Below are 16,916 nucleotides of genomic sequence, written 5' to 3'. Positions count from 1 at the left end.
GCATCAACACAATCTAACTAATGCTTTTTTAAAAAAAAAATAAAAAAATAAAAAAAATTCTAACGAACATTGAGTTGTGATATATTATATATTGAGATAAAATAATATTAGTTCCTTAATTAGAAATGTAAAATCTTATTAAGTAAATAAAAGATTAATGACAAAATAATAAATAAGACAAATAAATTGAGATATATAGATACTGGTTCAAACGCAAATAGTGTTTCCCATGTGGATTCACCATCAGGTATGCATAAATGCACCAATGCGCCACAAAACGCACCACACACCAAAAAATGCACCACACCTATTGATGTATTTTTGAACACTTTGTGGTGCATTTATACATACTTAATAGTGAGTGACTGCACGACAGTACGGGAAGCACTATTCGCACTATATATATATATATATATATATATATATATATATATATATATATATATATATATATATATATGGATATGGTTATGATTAATTAGAGGAAAATAGAAAGAAGGGTTTGGTGAGAAGGCGCAGCAGCAGGTAGCAGGAGGGTGCAAATAAAGCTTACTTGTTTCAGTGCACTTTTGATAGGGTGTGAGATCTGAATTCTTTCGGCTGGGAATCAGATTTTGATGAGCTTTTTAGCAATTAGCTATCTTTGCAGCGTATTAGGTAAAGTGGCCCTTCCAAATACATTACAAAATTGCACTAGGGGTTCAACTAAGCCACACCATGAGCTAAAGAGATAAAAAAGAATCTTACTTTAATATAATATCATTTTTCTAATTAAATAATATTCATAAAAAAAATTTATTTTTATTCTTATCCATAAACAATTCCACAAGCCCAAACAAACAAAACACTTGAGATGCATTTAAAAAAAAAAAAAAAAAAAAAAAAAAAAAAAAAAAAAAGTACCACAAACTAACATGAGGTGTAGCCATCCATATCTTAGTGATGATGATCGACTACGTACACTCACATATATATATATATATATATATATAGAGGAAATTTGAAGGGTTTTAGAAACATAGTTGCTTACTAAAACCACCAAATAATATATAATGGTAATGTTGTTTTGTTTGATGAAACTTATTAATGGTCTAGCTAGGAAGCATAGCTCAACTTTAATAGCTAGGAGTGAAAGAAGTACCATGTTGAATGCTTTGAAAGTTTGAAGTTTGAAAGTTGATTTTTTTTCCCTCTTTCAAGGGTCAGATCGAAACCCTAGAAGGAGAAAGTGATAGATAGGGCAGGCGAGGCATATTGATTGTGTGTATAAATTCATTGAAGCTTAAGCACTCCCTTCTCCTCCTCCTTGTGGGTAATTGTTGTTTTCATCATCCCATGGGAAAGGGTAATTAGGGTAGTGCATGCCCATGCTCATTCTCCGGCGGAGGCCTTGCGGCGGCGGCGGGGCCATCTGGGGAGGAGGAGGCGGCGGCGCGACGTCGTTGCAGGCGTAGCGGATGAGGTCGGCGTTGGCGGCGTCGAGCTCCTTCTGGAGGCGCTCGACCTGTCGCTGGAGGTAGGAGATGGCGCCGACGCAGCCGTAGACGGGGTCCCTGACACGCGCCTCCGCCTCGTACGCCAGGGAGCTCACCGCGTCCTCCCTCTGGTGCGGGAGGAGCTCGTTCAGGAGCTTCGTCACGTTGCTCGCCCCGAAGATCTTGTGCACGTTCGCGAACTTCTGCGGCTCCTCCGGCGGGAAGTACGGCGCGAAAATGCACCCCGGCAGGCACTTCCTCCTCAGGAACTTGCAGGCGGCGCATGGCGAGCTGTACGAGCTTGATGAAGCCATTTCAATTTCTCTCTCTTCAAACTGCACCATTATACATGCATAAATACATCCATCAGCACATAATATATAACCATAAATATGCACTTTTAGTTGAGATGAGATGAAAGCATATGCTTCAATTTGAATTGGTATCAGAGCAACTACATGCAAGAAATTTTAGTTGAGATGAAACACATGTTTCAATTCGTACACACAGATATACATCCACACATACGTGTATGTGTGTGTGTATTTCTTCGTTGTACTCGGATCGGAGCATTCCCTTATTATGCAAGAGTGCAAGGTAAGCTCCTGTATCCACAGCTCATTACAATTGTGGGATTGAATTGTGAACATATCCATCACACATTATGATGTGTTCATCATCTACAATTTTGTTGCCATTATTGGTATCTTCTAAAGCTTTGATACATAAGTTTTCTTGGAATGTTTCACAAATTACACTATCTGGTGGGTTTAAGTGCTAAATAATGTTATATCCATTTTGTGTAATGAAATAAGTAGTGTGCTTTCCTTGTAGCTCAAGGTGCTTTTTCAAGTAAAACCATAATCTTTTCCAAGTATAGTAGTTATATATATAACAGAAATGAAATCCTCTTCATTATTTTTTTTTTTAAAATTATGCTCGTGTTTTTTGGGTGTAGCTCAGGGTTTCCACGGTCGACACAGTGACTAATTTTCACGTTGAATTGCAGGTACCTTTATTGGGTGGGACAGTTGGCCGGGAGATTTAAGGTTTGAGTTATCCTGACAAAAAAAAAATTATATGAGCAGTAAATTGTGACTGTTTATTCTGCCACATAAATTTCTCAGCTGGCCTGGACACAATGTTGAAGTGACCTAAATCTCAATTATGTTGTTGTTCTTTAATTAACCCTTAAGGCCTTTCACTCTATATTAACACACATAAATAAAGTAAAATTCTTTAAGAAGACAAGCCTGATAAACACACAAATTTCTTCAAGATTATAATTTGCTGGCTAATTTTCCTCTATATTTCTTTCTTTTTATTTTTTAAGAAAAAAAAATTCTTAACTCTTGTACTATACTTTAAAAGCTAAGAGTGAAGCTAGCTCTGCATGCTTTCTTCAAATCCTGTGTCCTTTAGTCTCATGCAAACCAGAAGAAAGATTAGAAATAAACCCAGAAAAATGAAAAAAAAAAAAATATGTTTGCACTGTTGATTTTGCAGAGTCCAATGTATAGGAAGGAGTGAAGTGTCGGGTTTAAACTGTTAAATGTGAGATCTGACATAGCAAAACAAATTTTTGAAGAATTTTTAGCTTTTATTTTTTTCACAGCCTTTCTCACCTTGAATCCCAATCCAGGAACAGAAAAACCCTAGATCATATATAATTGAAGTGCAACATAAAGCATATAGTAGTATCTCTGTAGCCTTTACTTATCCCAAGGAAACCCCAGTGTGGGAAGAAGAGAAAAACAAAACAATAAATGCAAAAAGCATAGAGGGAATGAAATATAATACCTTTTAATTCTTTTGCAAGAACTTTGATTTTGCTACTTTGAAGTTTGAAGCAGTGAAGGTTATGAGGTTCAGAGTTTTGCCACTTCAAAGGGAAGGAAACCCTAATTGAAGAAGAAGAAGAAGAAGATGATGAAGATGAAGGAGAAGAGAGGAAGAGGCTTATGTGGCTCCTGAAAATTCAGTGCATATATATATATACAGACACACAGATATATATGTATGTATGTATATGTAAGTGTAAAGAAAAGGTGAGAAGGGAAAAGGAGGCAAAGGGCATTTAGTGATGGAGAAGGAATGAAGGCAAAAGACAAATGCTAGTAATAAATGGAAGGTACACTAAGAAAAAGATGACTATGACCTTGCATCTAATAATAATATCCTGGCTGCCTGTGGGGATGTCTCCCATTTTGCCTTCTACCCTCTCTATTCCCCCCATTGCCTCTTTCTCATGCATTGCATCTTGGGAGAATGCAAAAAACTCCATTTACTACACAAGAATATATAATCATGTCATTCTAAATTTTACTTTCTCATAAAAAAAAAAAAAAAGGTTGTGTAATAGTGCTAGAGCTTCTCAAACATTAACACAATATAATTTGAACCATTACTTTCCAACATATTCTTTTAAAGGTTTTAATTGTGATTATGAGGTAGTGTCTTAATATCATTTGGTTTATGCCAAACACTTTGTGCTCAGATGGCATGTAGTGACTCTCCCATATGGGAGGTCATGAGATCAGCTCAGTAGAGGCGGTGCTGACTCTTTGTGTTTCAACAGGCTAAGAAAGTATAGATGAACAATTTATATTTTATGTTGGGTGGTGGCTTGGAAAAGCCTAATTCAGCATGCTGTCACTCGAAATATATATTGACTGCTAAGTATAAAGAAATAAAGTTACATTTTCGCTACTAACTATAACTTTTGGTACAATGGTACGCAGTTTATTTGCCAATTAGTAGTAAAGTTGAGGCTTGTCTAGTAGGCGCGAATTGTTGGACATCGACTTAGTGGGTAAATTATATTATAGACCATGGTCCACATACATTGCAATGTGGACCATGAATAAACGTTCATTTTTAATATACTTAAGGTAGATCATTTGTGTACTGAAGGTTCATTCTTTGATAGTACATACCAAATGGTGAATCTTCAGTACCCATATAATATACCTTTAAAAATGATCATTTAGTGTATTAGAAATGTACATTTAGTATATTAAAAATGTACCTTTCGTCAGTGATCCACCTTACAATGTGATTCATGGTTCATGGTATATAATGATTGGGTTTTGCGGGTCAAGTACATCATCCTGTCAACAAGTTCAAATCCCATTGAAGACATGTCAACAAGTTCAAATCCCATTGAAGACATGTTGTGCAGTTGAGGCTGGGGAGAGATTGTTATGCGGAAGCTTGGAAAGAGTCTAGTCCAGTCAAAATTTTAAACTTGTCACCTAATTAAACAACATAGTAATTATGGAAGGTTCAAGCCTCAGTAGAGGCTGTATTGACTTTTTGTGCTTCAGTAGGTTGAGAAAGTAGTTATGAAGACATGAGACAACTAAAATGAGATGCATGGAGGAAGCTAGGTAATTTGTTATGTTCATTTTATAAAATTGTGATTTGTCGGAACCAACATTTTATTTAAACACTTACGGAGTATTTTTTTTATTTTTTATTTCAACTAAAGGGGAAAAATAGTGATTTTTGAAGGAAGGAATCAAAACATATATATTCCTTTTCACAAAATCATATTGCATAAAAGATGAATTCCCTTTTGTTTGTTCGTTCTATCCTCACATGTAACAATTATAGCCGAGCAAACGGAGGCCAAGTGCCTAGTCTGTAATTTTATTCTTGAAAAATATTATATGTATTTCTATTTTCTACTCTTAATTTTTATTCGCACATTTAAAATTTTGATGTAAAAACTTTTACAGGAACTCACGTAAAGAAAAAAAAAAAGCTATCAATATAATGCCCGTCACATTAGAAGGGAGTAAATCCGAAAAAGTAAGATTCGGGAGTATAGAACTCTTTATTGTTTTAGTCAAATAAACTGTGTTTACAGTGGCCAACTCATTTTTCTTCTGCCTGTCTATTGTCCTCTGTCCTTTTTGAGAATATGGTTTGAGCTTATGTGCTTGATTATTGCTGCATTTGACTACACCCAATCCTTCCAAATCTTGCTGCCTCATCAACAAAGATATGTGATTAATTTGAATTTTGAGCTGAAAGATGGACTATACATATATATAATAGCTAGCTAATAATCCATATATAAAGATGCACTGTGTACTTTTCTTCAGATATCAAACCCACAGATTTTATGAATAGTGTAACAGCAATGTAAGGTTTTGATTTTCTTCTTCCCCAAAAGGTTGAATCCACAACCCGACCTGATAGAGAATTTGGGAGAATGTAAATCATGTAAATTACAATGACTTAATGGCTCAGCAGACATGGCCAAATGTCGGTGCGCACAAGAAATCTACTCACTTTGAGCATAATCCCCACACCGCTGCCAAAATGCGGACATGGATCCGTGAGACGAGCTCACATATATCAATAAAATGGGAAAATGCCTGGAAAAGAAAGCTATAAACCCTGAATGGACATCATATAATTTCATGCTCTCATAGAATGAATACAATATAGTCATTCTATTATCAATTTACTTCATCAGTTGCATATGTTGCTACACATTTATTTGTCTCAGTTTGTTAGGCAGAGGCAATAATGCTAATTAAATTGGAAATTTCTATGTGCGAGAAAACTTGTTTCTCTTTTAGTAACCTTAGCTTCCCCAAATGGTTGAATCCCAACCTCCAACGATCCCACACCCCGTCCAGACAGAGTATTTAAGAGGATGTAAATCACAATAATTCAATGGCTCTCGAACTTTAAATATTGGTCTCTTCTATCAAATACTGCCTACTGAACCATTGAGCTTAGTCCGTGCGGGCTTTTTTTAATTGAAGCATGTGCTTCATCTTCAATTAAAAGTCTAAGCTAATAGTTGAATTGCACATTAATGATTATATGCTCAGCCTCTTTTAGTAATCCTCTATAGTATATATACATGTTGCCAGAAATTTTGTTTAATTTGTTCATTAGTTTGAGTGTGCACTGATGCCGCATAATTGTATCATTGTGGATGGTAAAATATAGAAGATGTTGGCATGATTAAGTTGATTATTCAACATTATTATATCTAATGATTTTAGAGTTTTGATACTTTTTGACCATTTACCAATCAATCATAAGATCATTAAATCTTGGGCGCAAGACTGACTCGATCAGATATTCAGATCCTTGGTTCCCGCAAATATCACCTTAATATATCCAAAAATATTGTTGCCGCTAACCAAACTCATGGATTTAACAGAATATATTTAATGCATTATTAACTGAGTAATGAGTAACATATTACCAATTTTGCTGATATATATGTGAAAGTAGTAAATATTTTAGTATTTTGTTGAAAAATAGTACTTCTGGTATCGGGTGTGACCATCTATTTGAAATGATAAAAGATGTGTCATTATTATGTGACCATCTACATAATAATTGACTAATATAGATTAAAGTTTTAATAATATAATTGAGCTGTAAATTTTGTTATAAATAACTGTAAAATAGATTTTGATAATGCAATATAAACTCATTAGGAAATTAATTAGAACACCCAAATCACCTTATTATTTAATTTCTAGATTTTAAAGCCAAAAGGTAGACTATCTATCAAGTTAGTTTATCATTTAGCACGAAATCAAGAGTCAAAACAATAAATATATTAAGGTCTCAAATCACGCAAAAAAGATTATCTAGCAAAGAAACTATTTCGTAAAAGCAATTGTTATGAATAAATGTAATTATATTTGATGAGTCAATTTGTAATATAGGAATAGATTTTAGACTTCCAAACTTTAGTTTTATATTTTAGTTGGTGCGTAAATCATTAAAGTGTGTTTGGAAACTCGGAAAATGATTTCTGAAAATCATTTTTCGAATTTTTAGTGTTAGGCAAGGAGGAAAATACTAAAGTCAATGGAAAATAAAGTTTGGTTAATGAAAAATAGAAGTATTTTTACGGAAAATGGCTTCCCTTTTTTGGGGGAAGTCATTTTCCGCTTCTTCTTTGCGACATTCACCAACGCCAACTTCTAGAATAAAACTTTCACTAATGTCAATACTTAAACGCCACTTTCCCGGCAACGGCGCCAATTTGATTGCAGTATAATTTCAAACAAATAATTACTCGGAGTAACGAGTTATTGATTCACAAGGAAGTTGGGCATATCAAGCACTAGCTACTAATTTATTATTATGAAGTTAATCCTAATGATTATCATGGATGTTTGATTAAAACAATTAAAAGAAAACAAAGTATGCAGGTTTGTGAAAACAGTAGAGAGAATGAGATTCCTGGGATTCAAGTATTTCATCACCTAGTGCCAAACTTAAGAACACTATTAAATCTGAGTTTAAACAAGTGTGAGAATGCAATTAGGGGAAAGAGTTACTGGGTAATCTCTTAAGTGAATATTCGCTCCCGAGATATAAACACGTACACAACAATATAATAACAAGCATTCATAATAAATTCTTAACTACTGTCATCTCCCGATGTGCAATAATCAAGAATTAAACTCCGATCCTTAACCAATTTACTCTCTCTCAAGGTGCAACAGTTAAGTGCATTGTGTGTATGCTCTAAATTATACCTAACTCCCGTTATAACATAAAGATAGCTAGGAAACAAGTAATCATGACCACTAATTACAAGCATCAACAACATAAATCACATTTGCAACACAAGTATAAAATCCAAATATCAATATATTAAGAATCTAAGAAGCATGCACATAGCTAGGTTCATAAACACTTTATACCCAAGAATCTCTAAGGGAATTTAGCCAAGCATGGCTAAATTATTCATAGCAACTATAATAAAGAGTTTACAAGTAATCAAAGAGAGTAAAAGGATAAACCAAGTGATTCTCCCAAATCTCCCTAGCTTTTCTTCTTTCTTCCCAAGACAACTTGTAGCTCTTGACTATATTCTCCTCTTTCTTGTCTCCAAAACGCAACTTAGGACCCTTCTAGGGTTGAGGAAGGCGTCGACACGTCGAGTTTAGGAAGTTTCCGCACCCAAAACATTCCAAAAAACTGCCCAGAATTCTCAACGCGTCGAGTTTCAGGGCAGATTTTCGCGCAACTTACCAGAAGTTTTCAACGCGTCGAGTTTGGTGCTGCATATCAAATTGTAGCCCTTCGAGTCTTCTTTCCAATGGCACAAGAGTCACTTGAATCGGACATTACTTGAGTGAGATATGATCAAAATACTAAGGTGTCGCCAAATTCAACAGGAATTACAATTCTTTGATCTTTTGCTCCACTTTTCCCTTGTTTTGTTCTTGTGATCCAATCCATTGAAAGTACCACTCTTTGACTCTCTTTGAAGTATTTTAGCCACATCCTTAGCTTCACCTTGACTTTATTTTGGCTCCAAACTTATCTTAGAACTTCCCTTGCTTTTGCAATTGACCTACAATGGTCCAAAAACATTAACAAACACCGTAAATCATTCAAAACAAGTGTAAACCATATCTAAATGATAAAACAAGGGAATATTCAATTAAAGTAACATTTTAGTGAATTAAACCTCAACAAATATAATCAAACTAACACTAGAAACATGTACAATTTGACTCACATCAGCTACGCCCTTATTAAAAAAAAAAAAAAAACAAATTTAGGTTAAGTTTTTTTTTTTTTTTTTTTTTTTTTCGTTTAGTTAACATTCTTTTGATTATTTAGAATAAGACTCAATATTTTAATTATATTTTTGCATTATTGGAATGATTTATTAATTAATATTTTTTGTATGTATTTCAATAATGGTAGGTATAATTGTACATTACTTTACAAATATTGTACTATTATTTTTTTATCGGGCAAAATTGTTCTTACATCATTGTCAGACTTACGCAACCTAACTACAAATTTGTTGATCAGAAATACAACTACACCTGGACTCTAAAATGATATGATCATTTTTCAAAGAATTGACAATGTTAACATCCCACTGGCTCCAATTGAACAAGTTTACACATCATTCTCAGAATTTTATTAATGCATGAAAACTTCTAAAGAAATTTGTAAGTTAATTTTTACTATATCATTATAACAATATCTATTGTAACCATATATTTCAAATTATTTATTATCATCATCTATTGACAGCAATTGTAGCAATTGTCAGACAAACTCCCAAAACAATGTCTCAACAACAAATGAAAATAAAATAATAATAATAATAACTTCATTGTTGTGGATGAAAAGTAAGTACCGCATTTTATTACTCTTATTAAATTAAATAAATTAATAGCTACAACCAAAAAAAATACATATTCATTTAATTAATTTAGAATTAGATGTCTATAATGCGTTTATTAAAAAAAATATTCATTATAATAAATTTAAAAATATTGATACCTTCAAATTCATTAATTAATTATATTCATTACATTGTCCATTGTCTCTTTTTACACTATCTTGTAATTAAATATCAAAATTATAATACAAAATATGTTATATATTTATTTACCAAGTATTTTATACAAATATTAATATTTTGTTCAATACTTTCACATGATAATCTACGACACACATCTCACAACACATGAAACAAGATAAATAGTTCATAGTACAACTAAGATCTTAGTCATATACACAGCAAGACAAATCTAAAATTTTCTACACCATAATCTCATTGCATGACGTTGCACTCTATGCTACCACCAGTAACCCAATTGCACATGACACACTACAAATAAATTTTTAAAAAAAGGACAAGTATTGAAGATGAAGACAATGATAATGCTACCAAAAAAGAGAATTAAGAAGACTTAGAGAATGTTAGGAACCATGTATTAGGATTTTGATGATACCAATGTAATGTAGAAAGTAGACCCCTAACTCTTTCGTTTTTATTGTATCGCTACTTTCGTTCTAGACGAAAGTTGCCATAACTCATATGTAATTCGTGTTAAGCTAGAACAAACACACGAAAGGAGTTATGAATAGAAGATAGGCTGATCAAGACGAAAGAAGACTCCACAGCAACGAAAGAAGGAGTTGTCATTAAGAAGACAGTTCTTTTCAACAAGTATTCTTCTTCTCATCAACAAGAAGAATGTTCTACCTGTCTGATGTGACAACATCCTAGGACAATAAGGACCTCAACTCATGGGACACGCTACCCAAAGAGCATTTAATGAAGTTGTACTATCTCTGGAGCTAAAAGACAAAAGTCATCAGATCCTCCATACCTTCAACGGCTACATAGTACAAACCCATTAATGAAGCATTAAATGCATGAGGCTCCATGGTCCTTGTCCAACAGATAAAAGGTTTAAAAATTCATTTCCCTCCAACGGATGAATTTTCATCACCTATATAAACCAACCTTCATCAACTAAGAAGGTGCTGGTTCATTTTATCACACTACTCACTCTCTTGCAAAAAGCTCTTAAAAGTGAACAAATCTCAAAGCTTTTTGTGAACCAGCTAGTTAAGGTGTTAAGGCATTTGAAGTAGATCATCCATCACTGCCCTACATCTTGTAAGAAGTCTTGCACATTTGAAGCAATCATCCCACACCTACAAGACTTCACAGTTGGAGGAATCAAGAAATACTTTCTCACCAACCTCAACTTAGAAGAAGAAGTTGATAGAGGCGGAGTAAACTCTCGGAGTTGAAAAACCTTCAAAGGCTGTCCGGCTTAGTGATCAAGGAAGTCTTTGTGTAATTGTACTAAAGAAGTGATAGTGCAATCCTTCCAGCAGTTGTGGAAGAAGAGTGGAAGTAGGCAAAGTTTGGCCGAACCACTATAAAATCTCGTCTCGCTCTTCTCTTTACTTACTGCTTTAGTTTACTGCTTGCATATCATCATTTTCATCACTTATCTTATCTTCTCATCAAACTCGTGCAACCCTCTCTTAATAACCTTTCCGCTGTGCTTATCCTACTCAAAAGTGTTGTCAGGGTTTTTCTGTTAAAGAATTTAAAGAAAAACGAGAGTCTATTCACCCCCCCCCCCCCTCTAGACTCACCATACAATCTATCGGGACCAACAAGTGGTATCAGAGCCGAATACCTTGAACGGTGAAGGCCTTTTGCGTTTTACTGCTTGGTAGATCCACCTTTGATTTTTTTTTGGGATCTTCCTAGTTGCACGATTTTTTTTAAAATGGAAAAGGAACATGCACAAAATCGCTCTAGACAGCTTGCTTTTAGTCTTGCCAAGTTTGATGACTGGAAATTAAGAATGCAGGCTCTTCTGTGCTCTATTCATGATGAAATGTGGGACGTCATAACTACTGGATCTATCACAGTGATGATGGCAAATGCACAGGCTGCTGCTCAAGGACCAGATGCTCCACAAATAATACCAAAGCCGAAAGAGCAGTATAACTCGGAAGAAAGAACAAGAGCAAACCTGGACAATGTGGCAAGGAACATTCTTTACAACTCTCTAGATGATTCGCTCTTCCCCAGAGTCAGAAAATGTAAAAATGCTATGGAAGTATGGAAAGTTCTAATGGACTTGGGAGAAGGAGATGAACAAGAAAAGGACAACAAACTGACAATAGCCATGAAGAAGTTCGAAGACTTTAAGATGCAACCAAACGAGACGATCATGGAGATGGAGTTAAGATTCACAAGACTAATGGGAGACTTATCAGACCTTGGAAAAGAACTCACCGAAAAGGAGATGAATCTAAAAATTCTTCGTGGATTGCCGAAGTCATGGGAAATGAAGGTCATCGCGATGAGAGATAATCGTGACATGAAAACAACACCCATAGCCAAAATCTTCAGTGATCTCAAAGCATATGAGTTTGAACATGAACCGAAAGATGCTGAGGAACCAGAAACGAGAAATATTGCCCTCGTAGCAAATCAGGCGGCGTCAACCCCTAACAGGTCGAAATCTAACTCTTGTGATTTTTTAACTGACAAACAATATGCCCTATTTGTCAGGAAGATGAAAAGATTCATGAGAAAGAACAACTTTCAAGATCCACAACGGTCAAGCCACCGAAAGAGGCATGAAAGCTTTCCTCAGGCCTCAAAGACCGAAACCACTGATTCACAGCTGTTGTGCTACAACTGCCGAAAGCCAGGGCACTTCAAAGCAAACTGCCCCTATCCAATGGTTAGCAAATATCAAGATGGCAACAATATCACAAGCTCCTCAAGGGAATCTGGAGAAAAGCACAAGAAAAGTGATAAACCAGAATCATCAAATTCCAAGAGTGAGGGAAGAAGAAAAGCAATGGTGGTTGCCGAAAACACTGAAAAAGCTATACCCGAAAGTAGTACCTCAAGCTCAAGCTCAGAAGACGAAAGCAGTGATGAGGAGAAAGGACTACTATGCCTCTACAGCCAAGAATCAGAGGATCTATGCCTCATGGCAGATGAAGAAGAGGTAAACTCTCAATCTTCTTCTTGCTTTTCAGCCGAATCAAGTTCTTTAGTGAGTCAAACCTCCAGTGAATCTGTCACTAAAATGATGAGGAGGTTTAAGTTAATAAATAGCACTTACTCCAAGCTAAAAGAGGAGAACTCTCGGCTCATGACTAGCCATAATGAATTAGAGCAAGTTCGCATTGAGAACAAAATGCTGATCATTGCTAAGGAGCAGCTCGAGAAAAATGTTCTCGCTCTTAAGGAGCAGTGCACAGCAAAAGAAAAGAGAGAGCAAGAATTGCTTGAAGTATTGGACAAGTTTAACAAGTCATCCAACTTAATGGACAGAATGTTAAACGAATCCAGACTGCCCGGAGAGAAAACCGGAATTGGTTTTAACTCCAGCTCCTCTTCACAAGTCGAAACGAACAAATCCACGAATGCATACTCACATGAGAGTCTTGCAACCATATTTGTTCAAGGACCAACCCAGCTGCCCGAGCCTATGATGGTACATAACAATGTCACAGCACCACAATCAACAAGCCAACCAAAAGGAAAGGCTGTACAACGAATTGTGGAAACAGGAAAGAGAAAACCTAGTAAAGGCAATCCTAGACAAATATGTGTCAAAAGGAATGGACCAAATGGCAGTGGAAAAAGTCCACACCAAAAATTGAGTCAGCCTAACTGGAATTCTCGATCCTATAAAAAGACAAATGTTAACCAGAGGCAATTTCGTCCAAAGAGTTCTGCTCAGGAAATCTCAAAGAACGGACAACCTGAAAGGATCCTCAGAAAATCTGGGTATGGGAATGGAAGGACTGGGCCTTCAGAAGAAGATTGGTTTGTTTACCCGGAACTCCTCTCGAGGAAAGCTCTTAAGATAACACATCGACGTAAACAAACCAATTATCGTTGGCATTATGAAAATCCTCCACCAAAAGAACAACAAAGGAAGTATAAGGACAAAATCTTTGCCAGTGTTTATTTCGATTATCGCACCTCCAACGGATACAAAGGACCAAGGATGAGTCATGTGCACTCTAGGTTAATGTGGGTTCCAAAATTGACTACTAACCCCCAAGGACCCGAAACTAAGTGGGTACCTAAAAATACATGATCTTTGATGCAGGAGAAACAGGTCATATGGTATGTAGACAGTGGATGCTCAAGACATATGACTGGTGACAAAACAATTTTGAGCAACTTCAAAGAAATAAATGGACCCAAAGTCATCTTTGGAGGAGAAACAAGTGGCCAAACTCGAGGAAAAGGAGATATCATCAAGAAAGGAATAATCATACAAGATGTCTCTTATGTAGAAGGACTTAAATTCAACCTTCTAAGCACAAGTCAGTTCTGCGATAAAGGATACAAAGTAGAATTCCTTAAAGAAGAGTGCAAAATCATAAACACGAAGGACGGCAGGACAGCACTTACAGGCCAACGAAAGAAGAACATGTATGTAATTTCATTAAATTCTTCTAATACTAACATTTGTCTTGTAGCTAAGAGCAATGCAGATCTCAATCAAGAATGGCACAACAAGCTAAGCCACTTGAACATGAAGACAATAAATAAGCTTGCAAAAAGGAATCTTGTGAGAGGCTTACCCGAAACATCTTACACGAAAGATAGGTTATGTGATGCCTGCCAAAAGGGAAAACAGCTGAGATCGTCCTTCAAGTCAAAAGATGTAGACACAAGTTCTCGATCTCTAAGCCTTCTGCACATGGATCTTTTTGGACCAATAGATCCAGCAAGTATAAGCGGAAGAAAGTACACCCTTGTGGTAGTAGATGACTTTTCAAGATATACATGGGTTCTTTTCTTGAAAAAGAAGAATGAAACAGAAACGGCTCTGCCAAATCTTCTGAAGCAACTTCAAACAGAAAAGGAAGTCAAAATAACAAGAATCAGATCGGATCAAGGAACCGAATTTGTCAACAAAGTGATAAAGGATTTCTGTGCTCAAAATGGAATATTTCATCAACTCTCGGCAGCACGAACTCCTCAGCAAAACGGAGTAGCCGAAAGAAGAAATAGAACTCTAAAAGAAGCAGCACGAACAATGATCTCACACTCAGGTCTACCAAAGAGATTTTGGGCTGAAGCCATAAACACCGCATGCTATACACAGAACAGATCCTTAATCAACAAGTCTCACAACAAAACACCATATGAGCTATGGAAAGGTAAGACTCCAAATATTGGATATTTTCATGTTTTTGGTTGCAGGTGTTTTATTCACAACAATGGCAAAAGCTATCTTAAAGCATTTGACGAAAGAGCTGACGAAGGATTATTCATGGGATATTCATCCATAAGCAAAGCATTCAGAGTTCTGAACAAGCGAACAATGATTATCGAAGAATCCATCCACGTCAAATTTGATGAGCAATCTGAGAAAAACCCTTCTGGATTCAAGATACCTGCTATCCCAGCTCAAAATACCCAGAAATCAGTAGACGAAGACATCTCAGACGAAGAAGACTTACTTTCGTCCTACATGAAGTATCAGCCGAAAGTACCAGAACCCGAAATGTCATCTGAACAAGCAAATGGAAATCAACCTATCAATCCTTCTAGCAACGCACCATCTGAACCAATGATCTACATAGACCTCCCCTATATCCCAGAGATGGATACTCAGCCTTCTCAAGATGTCTTTGAGCCAGATCTTAGATGGTTGAAAGATCATCCACCAGATCAAGTTATTGGAGATGTTCAAGAAGGTGTAAGAACAAGAGCGTCATTACACGAAAGTATGATGGCATGCTTCTTATCCCAAATAGAGCCGAAATCTGTAGATGAAGCTTTATGTGATCCTGACTGGGTAATAGCTATGCAAGAAGAACTTCATCAATTTGAACGAAATGAAGTATGGGAACTAGTACCAAGACCATCACATCAAAATGTCATTGGAACTAAATGGGTTTTTAGAAACAAAATGAGTGAAGATGGACTCATTGTTAGGAACAAAGCTCGCCTTGTGGCTAAAGGATATTGTCAGGAAGAAGGTATTGATTTTGATGAGACCTTCGCCCCCGTAGCCAGATTGGAAGCTATACGAATATTCTTAGCTTTTGCAGCTTACAAAAATTTCAAAGTCTATCAAATGGATGTCAAAAGCGCCTTCCTGAATGGACTTCTTGAAGAAGAAGTATATGTTGAACAACCTCCTGGTTTTGCTATCAACAATGACCTCGAAAAGGTGTACCACCTTAAGAAAGCACTCTACGGTTTGAAACAAGCTCCACGAGCTTGGTATGATACACTATCATGTTTTCTAATCAATCGTGGCTTCACGAAAGGAGTGGTTGACAAAACACTCTTTCGTATAAAGGATAATGATCATATCCTACTGGTACAAATATATGTTGACGATATTATCTTTGGAAGCACGAATCCAGATCTATGTGAAAAATTCTCCAATCTCATGAAAGGAAAATTTGAAATGAGTATGATGGGAGAACTGAATTATTTTCTAGGCTTACAAGTCAAACAATGTCCTGATGGGATATTTATAAACCTAGCCAAATACACAAAAGATCTGATCCGAAAGTTTGGCATTGATGGAAAAAGTTCCGTCAAAATACCTATGAGTACATCCCTTAGGATGGACATTGACAATGAAGGAAAGGAAGTTGATCAGAAAAATTTTCGTGGTATTATTGGCTCTCTTCTATACCTAACAGCAAGTAGACCCGATATCTCGTTTGCTGTTGGTGTATGCGCTCGCTTTCAGGCTAAACCGAAAGAAAGTCACCTGAGTGCGACTAAAAGGATATTGCGATATCTTAAGGGCACACAAAATGTCGGCCTCTGGTATCCGAAAGAAGGATCATTTGATCTGATAGGATACTCAGATGCAGACTTCGCAGGTTGTCGAATCGATCGAAAAAGTACCTCGGGAACATGTCAGTTCCTAGGAGGAAGACTTGTGTCTTGGTTTAGCAAGAAACAACATTCCATTGCTACTAGTACGGCTGAGGCCGAATACATAGCAGCTGGAAGTTGTTGTGCTCAAATCTTATGGATGAGACATCAATTAAGAGACTATGGGATAAATGCCCAAGAAGTGAGCATTAAGTGTGATAATACAAGTGCTATAGCAATCACACACAATCCAGTTCTACACTCTCGGACCAAGCACA

The 16,916-nt window shown here is 36.1% G+C and overlaps 1 protein-coding gene across 1 annotated transcript; it reads right to left on the bottom strand.

Annotated features, from left to right (window-relative positions):
- Positions 1 to 985: 985 nt before the first annotated feature.
- Positions 986 to 3,745, bottom strand: LOC109180042 (protein LATERAL ORGAN BOUNDARIES). The gene is made up of 2 exons (XM_019329527.1): positions 3,276 to 3,745; positions 986 to 1,810 (listed from the first exon to the last, which is right to left on the bottom strand). The coding sequence occupies exon 2, from the start codon at positions 1,787 to 1,789 to the stop codon at positions 1,283 to 1,285; it is 507 nt and encodes a 168-aa protein (XP_019185072.1). The 5' UTR covers positions 1,790 to 1,810; positions 3,276 to 3,745; the 3' UTR covers positions 986 to 1,282.
- Between the last annotated feature and the right edge of the window lie 13,171 nt (positions 3,746 to 16,916).

The sequence above is a fragment of the Ipomoea nil genome, unplaced genomic scaffold (assembly GCF_001879475.1).
Source record: "Ipomoea nil cultivar Tokyo-kokei standard unplaced genomic scaffold, Asagao_1.1 scaffold0987, whole genome shotgun sequence".
In the NCBI taxonomy this organism is placed as follows: domain Eukaryota; kingdom Viridiplantae; phylum Streptophyta; class Magnoliopsida; order Solanales; family Convolvulaceae; genus Ipomoea; species Ipomoea nil.
This window is presented reverse-complemented; position numbering and strand designations above follow the sequence as displayed.